This window comes from Schistocerca gregaria, chromosome 2 (genome assembly GCF_023897955.1).
Source record: "Schistocerca gregaria isolate iqSchGreg1 chromosome 2, iqSchGreg1.2, whole genome shotgun sequence".
Taxonomy (NCBI): Eukaryota; Metazoa; Arthropoda; class Insecta; order Orthoptera; family Acrididae; genus Schistocerca; species Schistocerca gregaria.
The window spans coordinates 466,390,658-466,409,536 of record NC_064921.1 but is presented as its reverse complement, the minus strand read 5'-3'; the positions used below and the strand labels follow the sequence as shown (position 1 = coordinate 466,409,536).

The 18,879-nt window shown below is 39.2% G+C and overlaps 1 protein-coding gene across 1 annotated transcript in view; it reads left to right on the top strand.

Annotated features, from left to right (window-relative positions):
* LOC126326121 (DNA-directed RNA polymerase, mitochondrial) overlaps nucleotides 1-18,879 on the top strand; it is a 272,901-nt gene that overhangs the window by 188,735 nt on the left and 65,287 nt on the right. Inside the window, exon 19 of the mRNA XM_049995553.1 lies at nucleotides 9,876-10,035. Coding sequence (XP_049851510.1) covers nucleotides 9,876-10,035 — 160 coding nt within the window. The remainder of the gene's footprint in view (nucleotides 1-9,875; nucleotides 10,036-18,879) is intronic.

Here is an 18,879-nt window from a genome sequence, read left to right as displayed (position 1 = left end):
ACAGTCTGGATGATTGACTGATCTGGCCTTGTAACAATAACCAAAACAGCCTTGCTGTGCTGGTACTGCAAACGGCTGAAAGCAAGGGGAAACTACGGCCGTAATTTCTCCCGAGGGCATGCAGCTTTACTGTATGATTAAATGATGATGGCGTCCTCTTGGGTAAAATATTCCGGAGGTAAAAGAGTCCCCCATTCGGATCTCCGGGCGGGGACTACTCAAGAGGATGCCGTTATCAGGAGAAAGAAAACTGGCATTCTATGGGTCGGAGCGTGGAATGTCAGATCCCTTAATCAGGCAGGTAGGTTAGAAAATTTAAAAAGGGAACTGGTTAGGTTAAAGCTAGATATAGTGGGAATTGGTGAAGTTCGGTGGCAGGAGGAACAAGACTTCTGGTCCGGTGATTACAGGGTTATAAACACAAAATCAAATAGGGGTAATGCAGGTGTAGGTTTAATAATGAATAGGAAAATAGGAGTGCGGGTAAGCTACTACAAACAGCATAGTGAACGCATTATTGTGGCCAAGATAGATACGAAGCCCACACCTACTACAGTAGTACAAGTTTATATGCCAACTAGCTCTGCAGATGACGAAGAAATTGAAGAAATGTATGATGAAATAAAAGAAATCATTCAGATAGTGAAGGGTGACGAAAATTTAATAGTCATGGGTGACTGGAATTCGAGTGTAGGGAAAGGGAGAGAGGGAAACGTAGTAGGTTAATATGGATTGGGGCTAAGAAATGAAAGAGGGAGCTGTCTGGTAGAATTTTGCACAGAGCACAACTTAATCATAGCTGACACTTAGAATCATGAAAGGAGGTTGGTTGTATACATGGAAGAACCCTGGAGATACTAAAAGGTATCAGATAGATTATATAATGCTAAGACAGAGATTTAGGAACCAGGTTATAAATTGTAAGACATTTCCAGGGGCAGATGTGGACTCTGACCACAATCTATTGGTTATGAACTGTAGATTAAAACTGAAGAAACTGCAAAAAAGTGGGAATTTAAGGAGATGGGACCTGGATAAACTGAAAGAACCAGAGGTTGCACAGTGTTTCAGGGAGAGCATAAAGGAACAATTGACAGAAATGGGGGAAAGAAATACAGTAGAAGAAGAATGGTTGGCTTTGAGGGATGAAGTAGTGAAGGCAGCAGAGGATCAAGTAGGTAATAAGATGAGGGCTAGTAGAAATCCTTGGGTAACAGAAGAAATATTGAATTTAATTGATGAAAGGAGAAAATATAAAAATGCAGTAAATGAAGCAGGCAAAAAGGAATACAAACGTCTCAAAAATGAGATCGACAGGAAGTGCAAAATGGCTAAGCAGGGATGGCTAGAGGACAAATGTAAGGATGTAGAGGCTTATCTCACTAGGGGTAAGATAGATACTGCCTACAGGAAAATTAGAGAGACCTTTGGAGAAAAGAGAACCACTTGTATGAATATCAAGAGCTCAGATGGAAACCCAGTTCTCAGCAAAGAAGGGAAAGCAGAAAGGTGGAAGGAGTATATAGAGGGTCTATACAAGGGCGATGTACTTGAGGACAATATTATGGAAATGGAAGAGGATGTAGATGAAGATGAAATGGGAGATACGATACTCCGTGAAGAGTATGACAGAGCACTGAAAGACCTGAGTTGAAACAAGGCCCCCGAAGTAGACAACATTCCATTGGAAGTACTGATGGCCTTGGGAGAGCCAGTCCTGACAAAACTGTACCATCTGGTGAGCAATATGTATGAAACAGGCGAAATACCCTCAGACTTCAAGAAGAATATAATAATTCCAATCCCAAAGAAAGCAGGTGTTGACAGATGTGAAAATTACCGAACTATCAGTTTAATAAGTCACAGCTGCAAAAAAATTAACACGAATTCTTTACAGACGAATGGAAAAACTAGAAGCTGATCTCGGGGAAGATCAGTTAGGATTCCGTAGAAATACTGGAACACGTGAGGCAATACTGACCTTACGACTTATCTTAGAAGAAAGATTAAGGAAAGGCAAACCTATGTTTCTAGCATTTGTAGACTTAGAGAAAGCTTTTGACAATTTTGACTGGAATACTCTCTTTCAAATTCTGAAGTTGGCAGGGGTAAAATACAGGGAGCGAAAGGCTATTTACAATTTGTACAGAAACCAAATGGCAGTTATAAGAGTCGAGAGACATGAAAGGGAAGCAGTGCTTGGGAAGGGAGTAAGACAGGGTTGCAGCCTCTCCCCGATGTTGTTCAGTCTGTATATTGAGCAAGCAGTAAAGGAAACAAAAGAAAAATTCGGAGTAGGTATTAAAATCCATGGAGAAGAAATAAAAAGTTTGAGGTTTGCCGATGACATTGTAATTCTGTCAGAGACAGCAAAGGACTTGGAAGAGCAGATGAACGGAATGGACAGTGTCTTGAAAGGAGGATATAAGAGAAGATCAACAAAAGCAAAACAAGAATAATGGAATGTAGTCTAATTAAGAAGGATGATGCTGAGGGAAATAGATTAGGAAATGAGACACTTAAAAGTAGTGAAGGAGTTTTGCTATTTGGGGAGCAAAATAACTGATTATGGTCGAAGTAGAGAGGATATAAAATGTAGACTGGCAATGGCAAGGAAAGCGTTTCTGAAGAAGAGAAATTTGTTAACATCGTGTATAGATTTAAGTGTCAGGAAGTCATTTCTGAAAGTATTTGTATGGAGTATAGCCATGTATGGAAGTGAAACATGGACGATAAATAGTTTGGACAAGAAGAGAATAGAAGCTTTCGAAATGTGGTGGTACAGAATAATGCTGAAGATTAGATGGGTAGATCACATAACTAATGAGGAATTATTGAGTAGGATTGGGGAGAAGAGAAGTTTGTGGCACAACTTGACCAGAAGAAGGGATCCGTTGGTTGCACATGTTCTGAGACATCAAGGAATCACCAACTTAGTATTGGAGGGCAGCGTGGAGGGAAAAAATCGTAGAGGGAGACAAAGAGATGAATATACTAAGCAGATTCAGAAGGATGTAGGTTGCAGTAGGTACTGGAGAGCTGCATCAAACCAGTCTCAGGACTGAAGACAACAACAACAACAACAACAACAACTACTACTACTACTACTACTACTACTACTACTACTACTACTACTTTCTGGAAATGTGAGTTAAATAATGTAGAGGTATGCTACAGTTAAATTGCTGAGAGAACAAAGAACAATTAAACTGGTCATTTGGGCTCAATTTGAAGTAAGACTCATCTCTGAAGACAATTCTACTCCAGTCAATGAGATTCTACGTCGAAAATGTGTCTGCAGATGCCCAAGTCAGTGGTTGTCTGCAGATGCCCAGGACAGTGGTGGGATACCAGCCTGTGTGTCACCCACAGCCCGATAATTAAGAGTGATGGGGTGGGGTTCTTTTCTTAGCAGGACTCCTTTGTTTGTCATTCATGGCACCCTTACAGCACAGCAATATGTCAACAATATTCTATGCCACATGGCGGTGCCCTTCAGGGCAAGCAATCTCAAGCTTTAATTTCAGCAAGATAATGCTTGCCTACTCACAGTGAGATTTTGTACTGCTTGTCTTGGTGCTTGCCAAACCCTACCTCGGCCAACTGGTCAGTGGTTCTTTCCCCAACTGAGAATGTTAGGAGTAACATGGGCAGGGCCACCCAAGCAGCTCAGTATTTTGATGATCTAATGTGCCAGTTGGACAGAATTTAGCATGATATCCATCGTGAGGACATCCAACAACTCTGTGAATGAATGCCAAGATTAATAACTGCTTGCATAAGGGGCAGAGGTGTCCTAATGCATTACTGACTTGTTCAGTTTGTGAAGCTCTTTTTCTTGAATAAATCCTGTAATTTTTCTGAAAATGTAATCATTTGTCCATCTGTACATGTGCACCACATCTACTGATTTCCATCACATTTATATAATTGCTTTGTGGTGTATTTGGGTATGTGTGATGTTTTAGAGAGTGTATGATTAAAATGAATGTCATTTTATTACATTGTGCAGTATATACAGTTATCTTCAGCTATAGTGAACCAAAAAGTAAACCTGTTATCAATATGCCTCTCAGCTTTTATGCTGCATTGTTGTAAATCAGTTTGTCAACTGAAATCAACTGCTTCCAGGACGCTTCAATTTTGTCCATGCTTTGCAGTACATCTTTCTCTAGTTTTGTTAATGCAATAGACAACTTTTTAACATTAATGAGGTAGCTAATGAAGTGTTCCTATTTGTGAATGTGCATAATGGATACAGGGAAAGTCATACCAACTCCGTTATATGAGTAGGGACAAATAGAGATAAAGGTCTTATATGTTTTCATCCCATAAATATTTTAGCTTTGGTCATAGCAAGCTTTTGAAGCCATGTTTACTTCTGTTGTGATGACTGATGTTGGTATTTACAATGTTTTTTGTGCTTCTAATTTCCTTACTTCTTTTTGTCTTTCTAAGGGCTAGGACCATGAATGGGTGGCTGTAGGGATTGTGGCTGTTGTAGGCTCTTGATGAAGAGTTGACTATAGTGAAGGATCCAATATCTCTCTCTCTCTCTCTCTCTCTCTCTCTCTCTCTCTCTCTCTCTCACACACACACACACACACACACACACACACACACACACACACACACACACACACAAAGATAGATATTGTGCTGATATTGAAGGGACTAAACAGGAAAAAAATATTAAAATTCAGCATTTAAAAATATATTAATGTGTGATGATACTACCATGGCAAGTTTTATTGCTACACATGCTCACAAAAGAGAAGTCTGAAACAAGCACTCTTTTATTGTAAAGTAATTTCAAAATGGATAAGGCATCTCCATTGTGGGAAACATAGCTTGCATTATTAAGACGCACTGTCTCTCTTGTATTAGGTGCAGATGAACAGGTACATTCTTTCCTCTTAGATTTCTGAAGGTTGTTTCACTCTGTAGCATGTTGTGTGGCCAATAACCACTACAGTCATATGCCGAATCTTCACAAGCATAAAATTGGCTCAAAGAATTTACAACTGATAGAGCCCATTACATTATACTTGATGGTGAATGTTCAATGGAAATTAAAGAAGCACCAAGGGTTCCCCAAGGAATGCTGGCAATTATTTTTGTTGCACGATTGTAAGGAAATACAGAAATGAACAAAATTTCCACATTGTGGCAGATCTCAGTGAAAAATGGATAAATGCAGCGTAATACCCATAAAATAGAGATTGGAGGTATCCATTTATAAAGATATTGTTAAACTTTTGGATGTAGTCGCATTTTCATTTTACATTGGATGAACTTGTAAAACTAGTTGGTGAGAAGGTAGCCAGAAACCTTAAATTTGTAGAAGTGCTCTTAGAAAGTGGAATGGATTCTGTAAAGGTAATCACATATAAGACCAACTCTAGAGTACTGTCTTGTATTAGGTGACATGTCAACTGACATCAAACAAATTGAGAGATGCACTGCTAGGTTCATATTTGTATCACACATACTAATATGTAATAGAGTTGAGATTGTGCTATAATTCTGATGCATCCATGTATATCTCATGGCGGCTTGAGGAGAAGATAAGAGAAATTAGGGCATGTATTGAGGCTCAGTATGCAGATGGAACAGGACATGAAACTGCTAAATTGCTTCAAAGTAAGTTGTCTAATTTGGAAGAGGGCATTTTAGGCTGAAAGCTTCCTTATTTCACAGCCTTTTTGTTGTGCCTTTCTGTGACTCAATATCTTTGCTATATGGTGAACAGCAATCTATTCTTTTCATAATACTGTCAGCTAATAATAGTGAATACACTGTTCAAAATTCACAAGAGGAAAAGGTATACTCGTGAAAAGGCCTGGAGACACACAAAGATTTCAGCTGGATTAAATCATCATCAGACAGATTCCAGTGTCAGATATTGGATTGTAAGACATATGCAGGAGAAGATATAGACTCAGATCACAATTTAGTAAGTGTGAAAAGAAGACTGAAGTTTATGAGAATCATCTGGAAAAATCAGTGGTCAAAGAAGCAGGATAATGAAGTACTGATGAATGATGAGATGTGTTTGAAGGTCTCTAAGGCTGTAGATACTGTGATGAATATCACAGTAGGCAATTGAGTAGAAGAGGAATGGACATTTTTAAATAGGACAATCACAGGGGTTGGACAGACAAACATAGATACAAGAAATGTAACTGCAAAGAAACCTTGGATAACAGGATAAATTCTTCAGTTGGTCAGTGAAACAAGGAAGTTAAAAATGTTCAGGAAAGGACAGTAATACAGCAGTATAAGTCACTTAGGAATGAAATAAATAGAAAATGCAGGAACATCGAGACAAAATGGCTGCTGGAAAAATGTGAAAAATCAAAACATAAATTTGTTGGAGTGCTGAGATAAGGAATGAGGAGATTCTCTACAGAACATTTTCAGCATCTGTCTACAAATTCACAACTCAAATGCTTTGATTCTCTTCATAAACTGGTGTTCCTACAACATGTGATTCACTACTACAGAAACCTATGCTCCAGATGTACATTCTCAGAGATTCTGCAGAGAACCTCCTCATTCCTTATCTCCAACAAATTTTCAACATCTGTGTATAGCATCACAACTCAAATGTGTTGATTCTCTTCTTTGTCTGTGCTCTTACAACCCATGATTCATTACTACACAATCCTAAGCTCCAGATGTACATTCTCAGAAATATCTTCCTCAAATCAAAGCCTATATTTGATAACTATTGATGACTTTTGGTCAGGTATACTGGCTTTGACTGTGCTTGTCTGCTTTCTGTGTCTCTACAGAACAGGTGAGGAAAGGAAAATATGGAAAACACTGAGAAGAAAATGGGACAGGATGACCGGACATGTGTTACGAGACCAGGGGATAACTATCATGGCACTAGAGGCAGCTGTGGAGGGTAAAAACTGCAGGGAAAGACCTAGATTGGAACACCAGTACATAAAAAAAAGTTGAGGATATAGGCTGCAATTGATACTGTGATATGAAGAGATTGGCAGAAGAGTAAAATTCATGGTAGACTGTGTCAAACTCATTGGAAGACTGACAACTAATAAAAATGGTGCCTAAGTGTTTTCTTTCAGCTTTAATCACACGAATTACCCAACCTAATGCCAGAGTAATTCATTGTGTGCCACTAGGAAGTGCATTGTTCTGTGATAGCTGTCTTTTTGTGTCATTAAGAGTAAGAGGCTCTGGCATCCCTTTTACTATTTTTGACTATATGAACTGTCTGTTCAAATAATGGCAATAATGCTGTATCACATCTGCAAGGAAGTCGTAAATAAGAGATCTCCATAGGTGTCAAGTCATTTTTGATTGGAGAGGACAAACAATGAACCTTCATCCACTCAATGTATGGTTTTCTTTTATGTTGCTAACTTTAACTAATATGTCGCTGACATAACATAAATAGTCCATACTGTTCTTCACTAAGCTCTTTCCATTTGGTGCAGACTCTCTACAGAAAGCATGCTAAATTCGACACATCGTGTACCTGTTGCTAAAGAAACATGCTTTCCTAAGCTGTAGGGAATAACCCCATGATCGTGCTCAGAATCCATGTGCACTGCCTCTGTGCTCTACGAGCTGGACTCGGGCAAGCCCAATGCTTCACTACGCATGCTGTCCGAAATGAGTTTGAGCCAACTGGCAGCACTGTAGTGTGTGCTCTATGAATGATGCCTGGACTGACAGTCGGCAACACTCAGAAGTAACTACAAAATGTTTTCAAGATTTGTTTATCAGCCACAAGGGTTGCAGTACCTAGTGTTAGTGATACCTCGCATGTGGCTCTGGCTTTTCTGTTGCCTGAAACAGGTACTTCATTGGGTAGTAGACAGGAGTAAACGTGTCAAAGTATGTAATATCCTCATCAGTGCATGGTGGGCTATTTAAAGATTATTAAAGTGGTAATGAATGATCTAGTAAAAGCTTTTCAAGCAGTGGTGAAGTTAATGATGATGAAAGCTGTAGTGACAGTGGTACAGAAATGTCAAGTGGGAAAGGTGAAATCATAAAAATGCTGACTACTGACATTGGTTGTACAAGAACAGGGTCTGTTAATTGTAGTGCAAATAGGAGTACATTTGCATTTACAGGTACACCAGTTGGAAAAATTAATTTTGCAGATAAACCAAATTTTCGCATTCATTTTTGATCATGGGTTGTTAATAATGAAAACTAAAGAGATGAGAAAATTTGCTGAACAGTTTGTAGTTTGATATGTGGACACTCCGAAACAACGATCGTATACGTACAAAAGTGAATCAACAAGCAAATATAGAATTATATCCTTGTTTGTGATGTTATTCCTAAAAGATATTTTGAAATGTATTATACAAGGAAATAAATTCTGCAAGCATCAATTTTCCAAAAACTAATATCATAAAGTAGATTTAGTCTTCTGTTGAAGTTTCTTCACTTTAAGAACAAAAGTTTTTATTCAAGATAGTCTGTTATTCCTGATAAATTGTGCAAGTTAAAATCATTGGCTGACCATCTGTAGAAAAAGCTTGAAAAAGAGTGTAAGGGCATAACATTTTTACTGGCAAATTTTATACAAGTCCCCACTTATTTTATTTTATTGTTGCAAAGCACAGTCACCAGTAACAGGAAGGAAAACTCCAGCTGCTTTGAGGGAGACAAAACTCTAGAATGGGGAAGTTAAGAGTTGTTGCAAAGGGAAATTGATGGCAATGCAATGATGGGATAAGGAAAAGTATTTACATGTTGTCAACTATTTACAGTGACCAACTACAACAAACTCAGAAGAAGAAAACAGTGACAACAAAGTCATAAATTATCTTGAAATACATTGACAAAATGGATGATACCGACATAGATGACCATTTCATCAAAAATTATCCAGCAACACGGAATCATCCCTGAAAATATAACATTTTGCCATCTGATGGATGTTGCAACTCTAAATTCATACTTTCTGTACAAGAAACTTGGAAAATTTGGGAGACTTGATTCCTGAATTAAGCTTTTTGAAAGTTTAGTTGAAAAATGTAATGCACTTGTTAATTCTTCATCTCAACAAATAAAAGTGAGTCACCTTTGCCAAATTTCAGCCTCACAATGATTGGATGATGCTTTTCATAAACATATTCCTTCTAGTGAGAAGAAACAAGACCCTGTCAAATGTGCTGCAACAAAACATACATCAAGGGAAATAAAATAAGAAGATAAACCTGTTTGTTGCGAAGAGTGCGGTATTCGACTATGTGTAATATCTTGTTTGGAATTGTACCGTATGAGAAGTAATTTCTAAGTGAATATTGTACAGCAAAAATCTATGCATTGGTTCCCGCAGTAAAATCCTACCAAAATGATTCAAAAGGAATCTGCTATTTTTCATAATACATGTTGCTGTTGCACAAAGTTTTGAATTGTTGGCAAATTACAATTGCAACAATCATTTGATTTGAGAAAAGTGCAGTAAAATGCATCAGATTATGCCACACCGTAAGAAAGCATGGTGAGGCATGCGAAGAATTACATGAGTGGGAGCAGCTAGTGGCCCACTCTAATCCCTGCAGCAACAGCACCACAGTGGCAGATATAACCAACACAATGGTCATTAATTCAGTGCGAGAAACAGCCAAATTGTTGGGTTTAAGCAACCTTATATGTCTAGTAAACTACACCTGCCATGTGACCAAGTTACTAACATTTTGTCAGTGTAGCAGAAGAAGGTAACAGAGTTCATTAAAGATAACCTCTGCATTTAATTTTTAAAGACTGCAGTTAATTAGTAGACAGTAACAAATTTATAGGCACCCCCCTTAAAAGTGTCAACTGCCTATTCATGTTTTGTCCATTATTATTTGTCTAAATAAAATTTCAAATTCCAGGTGGAAAGGGAAAGAGCAAAAGATGCACAGAATAATGTTAAAATTGCCCAGGTGTTGGAAGGATTTGTGCAAAGAAAAGTGATCAAACAGACTGTTATGACAACAGTTTATGGAGTCACCAGATTTGGTGCAAGGTTGCAGATAGCACGCCAGCTGAAAGGTGAGTTTCAAAAATTTAAATTTGCATTACATTGAGTTGTTAGATGAAATTTGCATACAAATGAGAAGAAATATTGCAAATAAACATGCAAAAATGTTAAATTGGTTAGGTGATATAAAATAATTAACAAACAAATCAAATATTCTTACCATGAATCATTCATTTATAGGTATATCATGTCCCATATTCCTTTGGAGAAAGAGAATGTTGTAGGCTGTGGATCAAGCTTGGTATAAATCAATAAAATCCACTACTGTAGGATATATTTACAGTTATCTGATATTAATATGCTGTATTCAGTTTGTGTTTAGAGAAGTTGTAAAGGGACGTAGCAAAATATTAGAAAAGCTGTATTTCCAGGCATATCGAACAGATGTTGCCTATTTACTAATGCTTCCTTAATATTTACATCTATACACCAATATCTGTAATGGAATGATCATACCTACATCCCCTAATCATGGACATATTTATAACAATCATGAATACTTGTGCTGCAAACAAGTTTTTGTAGTTCTTGCATCTTCGTAGATCTTTGCACTAATTTTTGAGACAATTGCTCAGAATTGGTTCTGCATTTTTGTAAAATGCCATTGATACTGATATGTTATTACATGATTGATATGCATTGATAAACTGATAGTAAGAATGTGCCTATATGTTCCCAAGTTGATATGCATGAAGTAGATGGTATGTGATATTGATTGAAACGGGGTCCTCTTTACATTTGGAAGATTTATTGAGGAAAGAATAAAGATGTGTACTTGTATAGAACACTTCTTAATAATATGTTAGATGCCATACACCATCCAGCTAAGGTCCTACTTGTGCTCAGTGGGTTTGAGTCGTAGAGATCTAAAGGCTCAGGATAGAAGGGGTAAACTGTGTGTTGTATTGCCCCTGTGGTAATCTCAATCTACCTCAACAACTATGCTCTGCAAGCCACCTTACAGTGTGTGGTGGATGGTACCTACGGCACTGTTATTTTTCTCCCAGCCCTGGGCTCTAATTTCTCTGATTTTCTCATATTGGTCAATTCGCAAGATGTAAGGGAATCATCTTTGAATGTATGCTCCTCAAATTTTAATGCTAACCATCTCAGTGATACAAAAGGCACCTCTTGTAGTGACTGCCACTGGAATATATTTAACATCTCACACTTACTAAATGATCCCATTACAAAATGTGCTGCTCTTTGTAGGATCTTCTCCATCCCCTTTGTTAATCCTACTTGGTGTGGGTACCAGACTGACAGGTAGTATTCAAGAACCTTCTATTTACACTACGTTGATAGTCCCTACAGCAATTGTTGATCCTCTGCAAGGCTTCTTGCATTTCACTACAGTCTCCTAGCATTGCAACTTTCCCATAGACAACAGCATCATCTGCAAAAAAAACTGTGTGGCACTTCCAGTGTTATCCATAGATCATTTGTGTATTTCATAAACAGTAAAGTCCATGAAGACTACCTTGGGGTACTTCAGAAATTGCCTTTACATTTAAAGATTCCTGTTCTGAATAAAATATTGAATTTAATCTTGAATCCAATCACAAATCTGGACCGATACTTGGCAAGCTTGAATTCACTAAACAGCTGTGTGGAACTGTATTCAATGCCTTCCAGAAGTCAAGGAGCATATCATCAATCTGGTGCCTTTGTCTGTAGAATTCTGAATTTTATAGACAAGCAGAGAAAGCTGTGTTTTGCAGATACCTGTTTACGACATCCAAGGTGAGTCGTATAGAGGAGATTTTCATTCTCTAGAAATGTTATAGTGCGTAGAATGATCCATATTGTTCTGTTTGCTGGAATACCAGATCACGCAAGGTGTCCTTTTACAATGTCATAAAAAAGAAGAGTTAACATCAATGATATATAAACCACTTATCACTGGTTGCTGGATAAATGCCAGAGGTAACTGGGGTGTGTAACTCATAGCTGAGAACAGACTACTCGTGTTGCTCTAGACTGGAGAGTGCAAACATGTGAGAGGTACTCTTGGTCATCAGTATGTCTATGAACATAAACAGAACTATCATTTTTTCCTAGACAAAAGTGATTCTCACCACTAATTTCTACTGGTTTAGATCAGTTCTCAAATGTGCTCTATTTTGTAGACTTGTGTCTAGCAAATTGCTGTTGAGTGTAAATGTGGCAAAAAAATATTGGATTACAGACCCACTTTCTGCAAGTGATTGTTTACCATTCATGTGACCACATTTGCATCACGAAAGCTTTGCTTTCTGGACAGTTGCTACACTGCTCACCACGGTGACTATAGTGATTCCCGTATCCACATGTTTATCATTGCATGGAGGTTGCACTAACAAAACACATATTTGGAGGGAACTTTCTGCTCTCGATCATCTCCACCATTGGTAGATTATTGTTATATCACAATCCTCAAGCGTTGCAGTTCTTTGGAATCCTATCCCACAAGCCTACTATTCATCCATCTTTTTCCACTTAATCACACAGTTAGTCTTTATTGTCATGTTCTTGGCACTACAGACACTACTGTGAGAAGCGTGACATACAAATTCACTACTTTGGGGCATTCAAACGAAACCCAGTTGCTAGTGTAAAGTAACAGTAATGATTATATTAGCTCAAAAATGTATTTATACACAGTACTCATACTCAGAAATAGTCGCAAAAACTGTTGGCACATTGATCCCATTGCGACACTAGCCGGTCGATTCCATCCTTGAAGATGCTAGTAGGCTGCTGTCAGATCCAGGTCTGGACCCAGTCACACACTTCATTGTCTGTTGCAAATCGATGTCTGTGAATAGCTTGTTTTAGAGGTCCAAACACATGGAAGTCACACAGTGAAAGGTCAGGACTGTGCAGCAGATGTTCCAGCATTTCCCTGTGAAACGGTTGCAATGTTGTCTTCACTGCATTGGCCGTGTGTGGGCGAGCATTATCATGGAGGAGGATAATGCCACTCTACAACATGCCTCAGCATTTCGACTTGATGGCTTGTCTAAAGTGGCTTGATAACGCTGGGCATTGATGGTGGTTCCCCGTTCCAGGAACTCAACAAGCAGTGGCACCTTGTGGTCAAAAAAGGATACCATGACCTTACCAGAACTGGTGTGCATGACCTTTGATTTTATTGGAGGTGGTGAAGTCGCATGTTTCCACTGCTTGCTCTGATGCTTGCTTTTCGGTTCAAAATCGTGACACCATGTTTCGTCACCTGTGACAGTAAATGACAGAAAGCCGTATTCTTCCTCATGATAACGTTGCAGATGACTCAAAGACAGCGCCATTCGAGTATTGCACTGTTCGGCAGTCTGTTGGTGGGGAACCCACTGTGCACAGATTTTTTCAAAGTTCAAGTGTTGATGCATTATGGTGTGGGTGGTGCCCACGCTAATGCCCAGTAACCAATGGACCTTATCCTCAATGATTCAGCGGTTGTCCATGACTAAAGCATTCATTTCCGCAGCCATTTCCAGTGTAATGAAATGATAAGCATGTCCAGGATGAGCATTGTCTTCCAGCAACTCGCACCCCCCAAGGAATCGTTCGTGCCATTCCACAACACTTGAAAGACTCAGACTGTACTCGCTGTACACAGCCTTCAACTGTTGATATATTTCACGGCCTCAAACTCCCTTCATTGCCAAAAATCGAATCACTCCTCATTGTTCCTGCTTACTCACCTACTTGTTCAGTAGTAGACGAGACTTGTCAGACCATCTCCTCTTCGGTGTGGAACCACTCCTGCACTATGCAATATCAAACTGTGTACACGCATCAGTCTCTCTACCAATAGATGCTGCCACCATACCCCCGGTTATGTGGTGCCAAATTACGTGTAAGGCTAAGCTAGATGCACTGAGCAGGTTTCATTTGAATGAACCTCATAGTTTGCCAAGTTGCTGACTCATCTTGCTGGTAGGTGTGTGAACATGAAGAGCTAAATTGCAAAGATCTCTCTATAACTTTTTTTTCTTGCGCCTTAGTGCAGGATTGACGCAGTTGTGAATGGATTTGGTGTGATTATTTTAAGGGATGTACTGGTGCCCTTCCTCTCGCCATTCCTGGAATGGAATATGTGTACCCCGACTGTTTGCATGTAGTGTTATTCATGTGAAAGTGAGTGAAAGTTTCTTCTAAATTTTGTGAATTGTCTTATTGAGACAGTTTGTGGGTACCAGCCTGGTATGCACATAGTGGAATGTGGGAAACCATCTAACAGCAACATCCAGGCTGGCCAGCACACTGACCCTCATTGTTAATCTGCTGAGTGGTTTTGATCTGTGGCTGGCACACCTCCCCATCCCAGAAGTGGTGCTTTAATACACTCGGCTATCAGGGCATGTGCAGACCTCTTTATATATGTGCATGTTATATTGCAGTATCTGCCCACTTTAGGCATTTTTAACTCTGTGTTTTTGGTGTGTTCCATCAGTGTACATTGTTAGTATTGAACAAAACAGTGTGAGTGATTTTTATTATGACAACATTGTATAACTCTTAATCAAATTCAGTTTGTGTACATAGTGTACAAACAAGATTGTTATATTTGGGATTTATGTATTTATGCCCCAATGACCCTGCACTGTCCCACAAGCAACACTGGGCTCTTGCCCAAACGTCACTCTCCCGCTACCCTGTATCCCTCCCCTCTTCTCCACACACCTCTTCTGTCCCTCACTACCCACTCCAACAAGGACTGCTGCTCACCTTATATGCAGTCAGTCAGACGTTAGTGCACAGAGATGACAACGTGTGTGTGTGTGTGTGTGTGTGTGTGTGTGTGTGTGTGTGTGTGTGTGAGTGGGTGGGTGGGTGGGTGGGTGGGTGAATGAATTTTTGGGTGCAGCCATCCACTATAATGAATTTTGTTGTCTTCTGTATGATGAAGGCCCTAGTCTGATAGTTGAATAACATCCAGCTGTTTTTTTAATTCTTTTCTGTTGTGGCTGTCTGCCATTCACAACATCCTTTATGTGGTGTGTAGCATAATGTAAGTTACATTTTATTTTATCCATGTTTGCAACATTCCATTGTCACCAAGAAATTGCCTACAAAACTGAAAACCAAAAGAAATACAGTTTGGCAGACCATTAGGCAGTGTTTCCTATTTAATATTGTTATCATGTTCTGTCAAACACCAATAGAAATTTTAGTTAATGTTAATATAAGGTTTGTTTTTGATTCATTGGATACTAGTTGTAGAGTTAAACATTTTGGTCTAGGACAGTAATTGTAAGTCCTAATGCTGAATGGTATAAGTATTGTCAGTTATGTTTTATATTAATTATTTTAGAAAATGCATTGGGTATCAGTTCAAGGATTTTGGTGATAGTGTCACATCTTGTTCTTTTGGATAACAACACTCGGGCTGTTCCCAGTATTAAATGTTGAAATAAAATTGCACTTCACATTCAACAGAGAACTCTTTTCTTTAGTTCTGGTTGCATTTGTAACCAATGAGGAACTTATTATCTCTGAGACAGATTCTAGAGAAAAATATGAAATAAAAAAATGATTATCATCTATGGGTGCAAGATTTGCCTCCACACTTTTCCCTGCACTCATCATTGATCATATTTAGTCAGGACTGTAGGCTGTGTTAAATCAAGGATGTCAGAGTGTATATGACCCAGGACATCTGGGAGATACGGGAAAATTCCGTGAATTTTTTAGAATTCCCTTAAGTTTACGTTGTTTTAATTTTCAGTTTAATTTTTTGGACCTGTGACTGGTAAGAACCAATTCTTTAACAAAGGATATTACTATATCTCACTACTGCAGAATAATACTGCAGTAGTAAAACACGAACAAGAAGATGGGGGGGGGGGGGGGGGTGGAGAGAGGGGGGGGGGGGGGGGGAGAGAGAGAGAGAGAGAGAGAGAGAGAGAGAAACTTAAGTTGTGAAGGAAATGCGCCATATATAACAGCAAAATGCAGTGCTCATTCAAGCGTATGTCAACGGCAAAATGTGTCAAAGGCTTTGGGAAGATTATGCAGTGCTTTATAACAACAAAGTGCCTCCAGTGAGTGTGACTTCACAACTGGTTACATTAGATTCGTTTCAGCAGCTGCAAGCGAGTACATGCGCATGTGCAGTTGAGTCGCATGTGAGTAGTACATCCTCCCACTTCTGGCTACAGAAGTGTTGCAGTTAGCAGTATAGGCAGTAGCAGCAAGCAGCCAGATGTTAACCAGAAAAACTTTACTGGCCCGCCTAAGCTGCTACATTTATGCATGCGCAACAGGCCCAGATATAGGGGTGGGGACAAACCAAGGTATCTGCCTCATATGGCAATTTCGGGGGGGGGGGACCTTGTTTCACAAAGTGCCTAGCATTCAGTGCACATTGGTCTATCATTATTCATATGATTTTGAAACATATCACTGTTCATTTTTTAACAAATTTTAAGTTGATTTCTGAATGAATCATAAGATGATTTTTGAATTGTGTGATGTGTCTGCCAAGGGAATCCCTGTCGTGTCTAGAAATAAACTTTCCTGCAGACAAAAGGGAATGGGGCTATACGAGTGATAACAAGATTGTTTGTTAGAATGAGGAGGGAGAAGAAACAGGTTGTTATTGTTATTGTTGTTGTTGTTGTGGTCTTCAGTCCTGAGACTGGTTTGATGCAGCTCTCCATGCTACTCTATCCTGTGCAAGCTTCTTCATCTCCCAGTACCTACTGCAGCCTACATCCTTCTGAATCTGCTTAGTGTATGCTTCTCTTGGTCTCTCTCTACAATTTTTACCCTCCATGCTGCGCTCCAGTACTAAATTGGTGATCCCTTGATGCCTCAGAACATGTCCTACCAACCAATCCCTTCTTCTGGTCAAGTTGTGCCACAAACTCCTCTTCTTCCCAATTCTATTCAATACGTCCTCATTAGTTATGTGATCTACCTATCTAATCTTCAGCATTCTTCTGTAGCACCACATTTCGAAAGCTTCTATTCTACTTGTCTAAACTATTTATCGTCCATGTTTCACTTCCATACCATCTAAAAGCCACATCCAGACTGGCCAGCACACTGACCCTCATTGTTAATCTGCTGAGTGGTTTCAGAAACAACTTCCTGACACTAAAATCTATAGTCGATGTTAACAAATTTCTCTTCTCCAGAAACGCTTTCCTTACGATTGCCAGTCTACATTTTATATCCTCTCTACTTCGACCATCATCAGTTATTTTGCTCCCCAAATAGCAAAACTCCTTTACTACTTTAAGTGTCTCATTTCCTAATCTAATTCCCTCGGCATCATCCGACTTAATTCGACTACATTCCATTATCCTCGTTTTGGTTTTGTCGATGTTCATCTTATACCCTCCTTTCAAGACACTGTCCATTCCATTCAACTGCTCTTCCAAGTTCTTTACTGTCTCTGACAGAATTACAATGTCATCGGCGAACCTCAAAGTTTTTATTTCTTCTCCATGGATTTTAATACCTACTCCGAATTTTTCTTTTGTTTCCTTTACTGCTTGCTCAATATATAGCTTGAATAACATCGAGGAGAGTCTACAACCCTGTCTCACTCCCTTCCTAACTACTGCTTCCGTTTCGTGCCCCTTGACTCTTATAACTGCCATCTGGTTTCTGTACAAATTGTAAATAGCTTTTCGCTCCCTGTATTTTACCCCTGCCACCTTCAGAATTTGAAACAGAGTATTCCAGTCAACATTGTCTAAGGTTTTCTCTAAACCTACAAATGCTAGAAACGTAGGTTTGCCTTTCCTTAATCTTTCTTCTAAGATAATCCGTAGGGTCAGTATTACCTCACGTGTTCCAACATTTCTACAGAATCCAAACTGATTTTCCCCGAGGTCGGCTATTACCAGTTTTTCCATTCGTCTATAAAGAATCCGGGTTAGTATTTTGCAGCTGTGACTTATTAAACTGATAGTTTGGTGATTTTCACATCTGTCAATGCCTGCTTCCTTTGGGATTGGAATTACTGTATTCGTCTTGAAGTATGAGGGAATTTCGCCTGTCTCATACATCTTGCTCACCAGATGGTAGAGTTTTGTCAGGACTGGCTCTCCCAAGGCTGTCAGTAGTTCTAATGGAATGTTGTCTACTCCCGGGGCCTTGTTTCTGTCAAACTCTTCACGCAGTATCGTATCTCCCATTTCATCTTCATCCTTTTACATTTCCATAATATTGTCCTCAAGAACATGGCCCCTGTATAGACCCTCTATTTACTCCTTCCACCTTTCTGATTTCCCTTCTTTGCATAGAACTGGGTTTCCATCTGAGCTCTTGATATTCATGCAAGTGGTTCTCTTTTCTCCAAAGGACTCTTTAATTTTCCTGTAGGCAGTATCTATGTTACCCCTAGTGAGATAAGCCTCTACATCCTTACATTTGTCCTCTAGCCATCCCTGCTTAGCCATTTTGCACTTCCTGTCGATCTCATTTTTGAAACGTTTGTATTCCTTTTTGCCTACTTCATTTACTGCATTTTTGTATTCTCTCCTTTCATCAATTAAATTCAGTGTCTCTTCTGTTACCCAGGGGTTTCTACCAGCTCTTGTCTTTTTACCTACTTGATTCTCTGCTGCCTTCACTATTTTATCCCTCAAAGCTACCCATTCTTCTTCTACCATACTTCTTTCCCTCACTCCTGTCAATTGTTTCCTTATGCTCTCCCTGAAACTCAGTACAACCTCTGGTTCTTTCAGTTTATCCAGGTCCCATCTCCTTAAATTCCCACCTTTTTGCAGTTTCTTCAGTTTCAATCTACTGTTCATAACCAATAGATTGTGGTCAGAGTCCGCATCTGCCCTTGGAAATGTCTTACAATTTAAAATCTGGTTCCTAAATCTCTGTCTTACCATTATATAATCTAT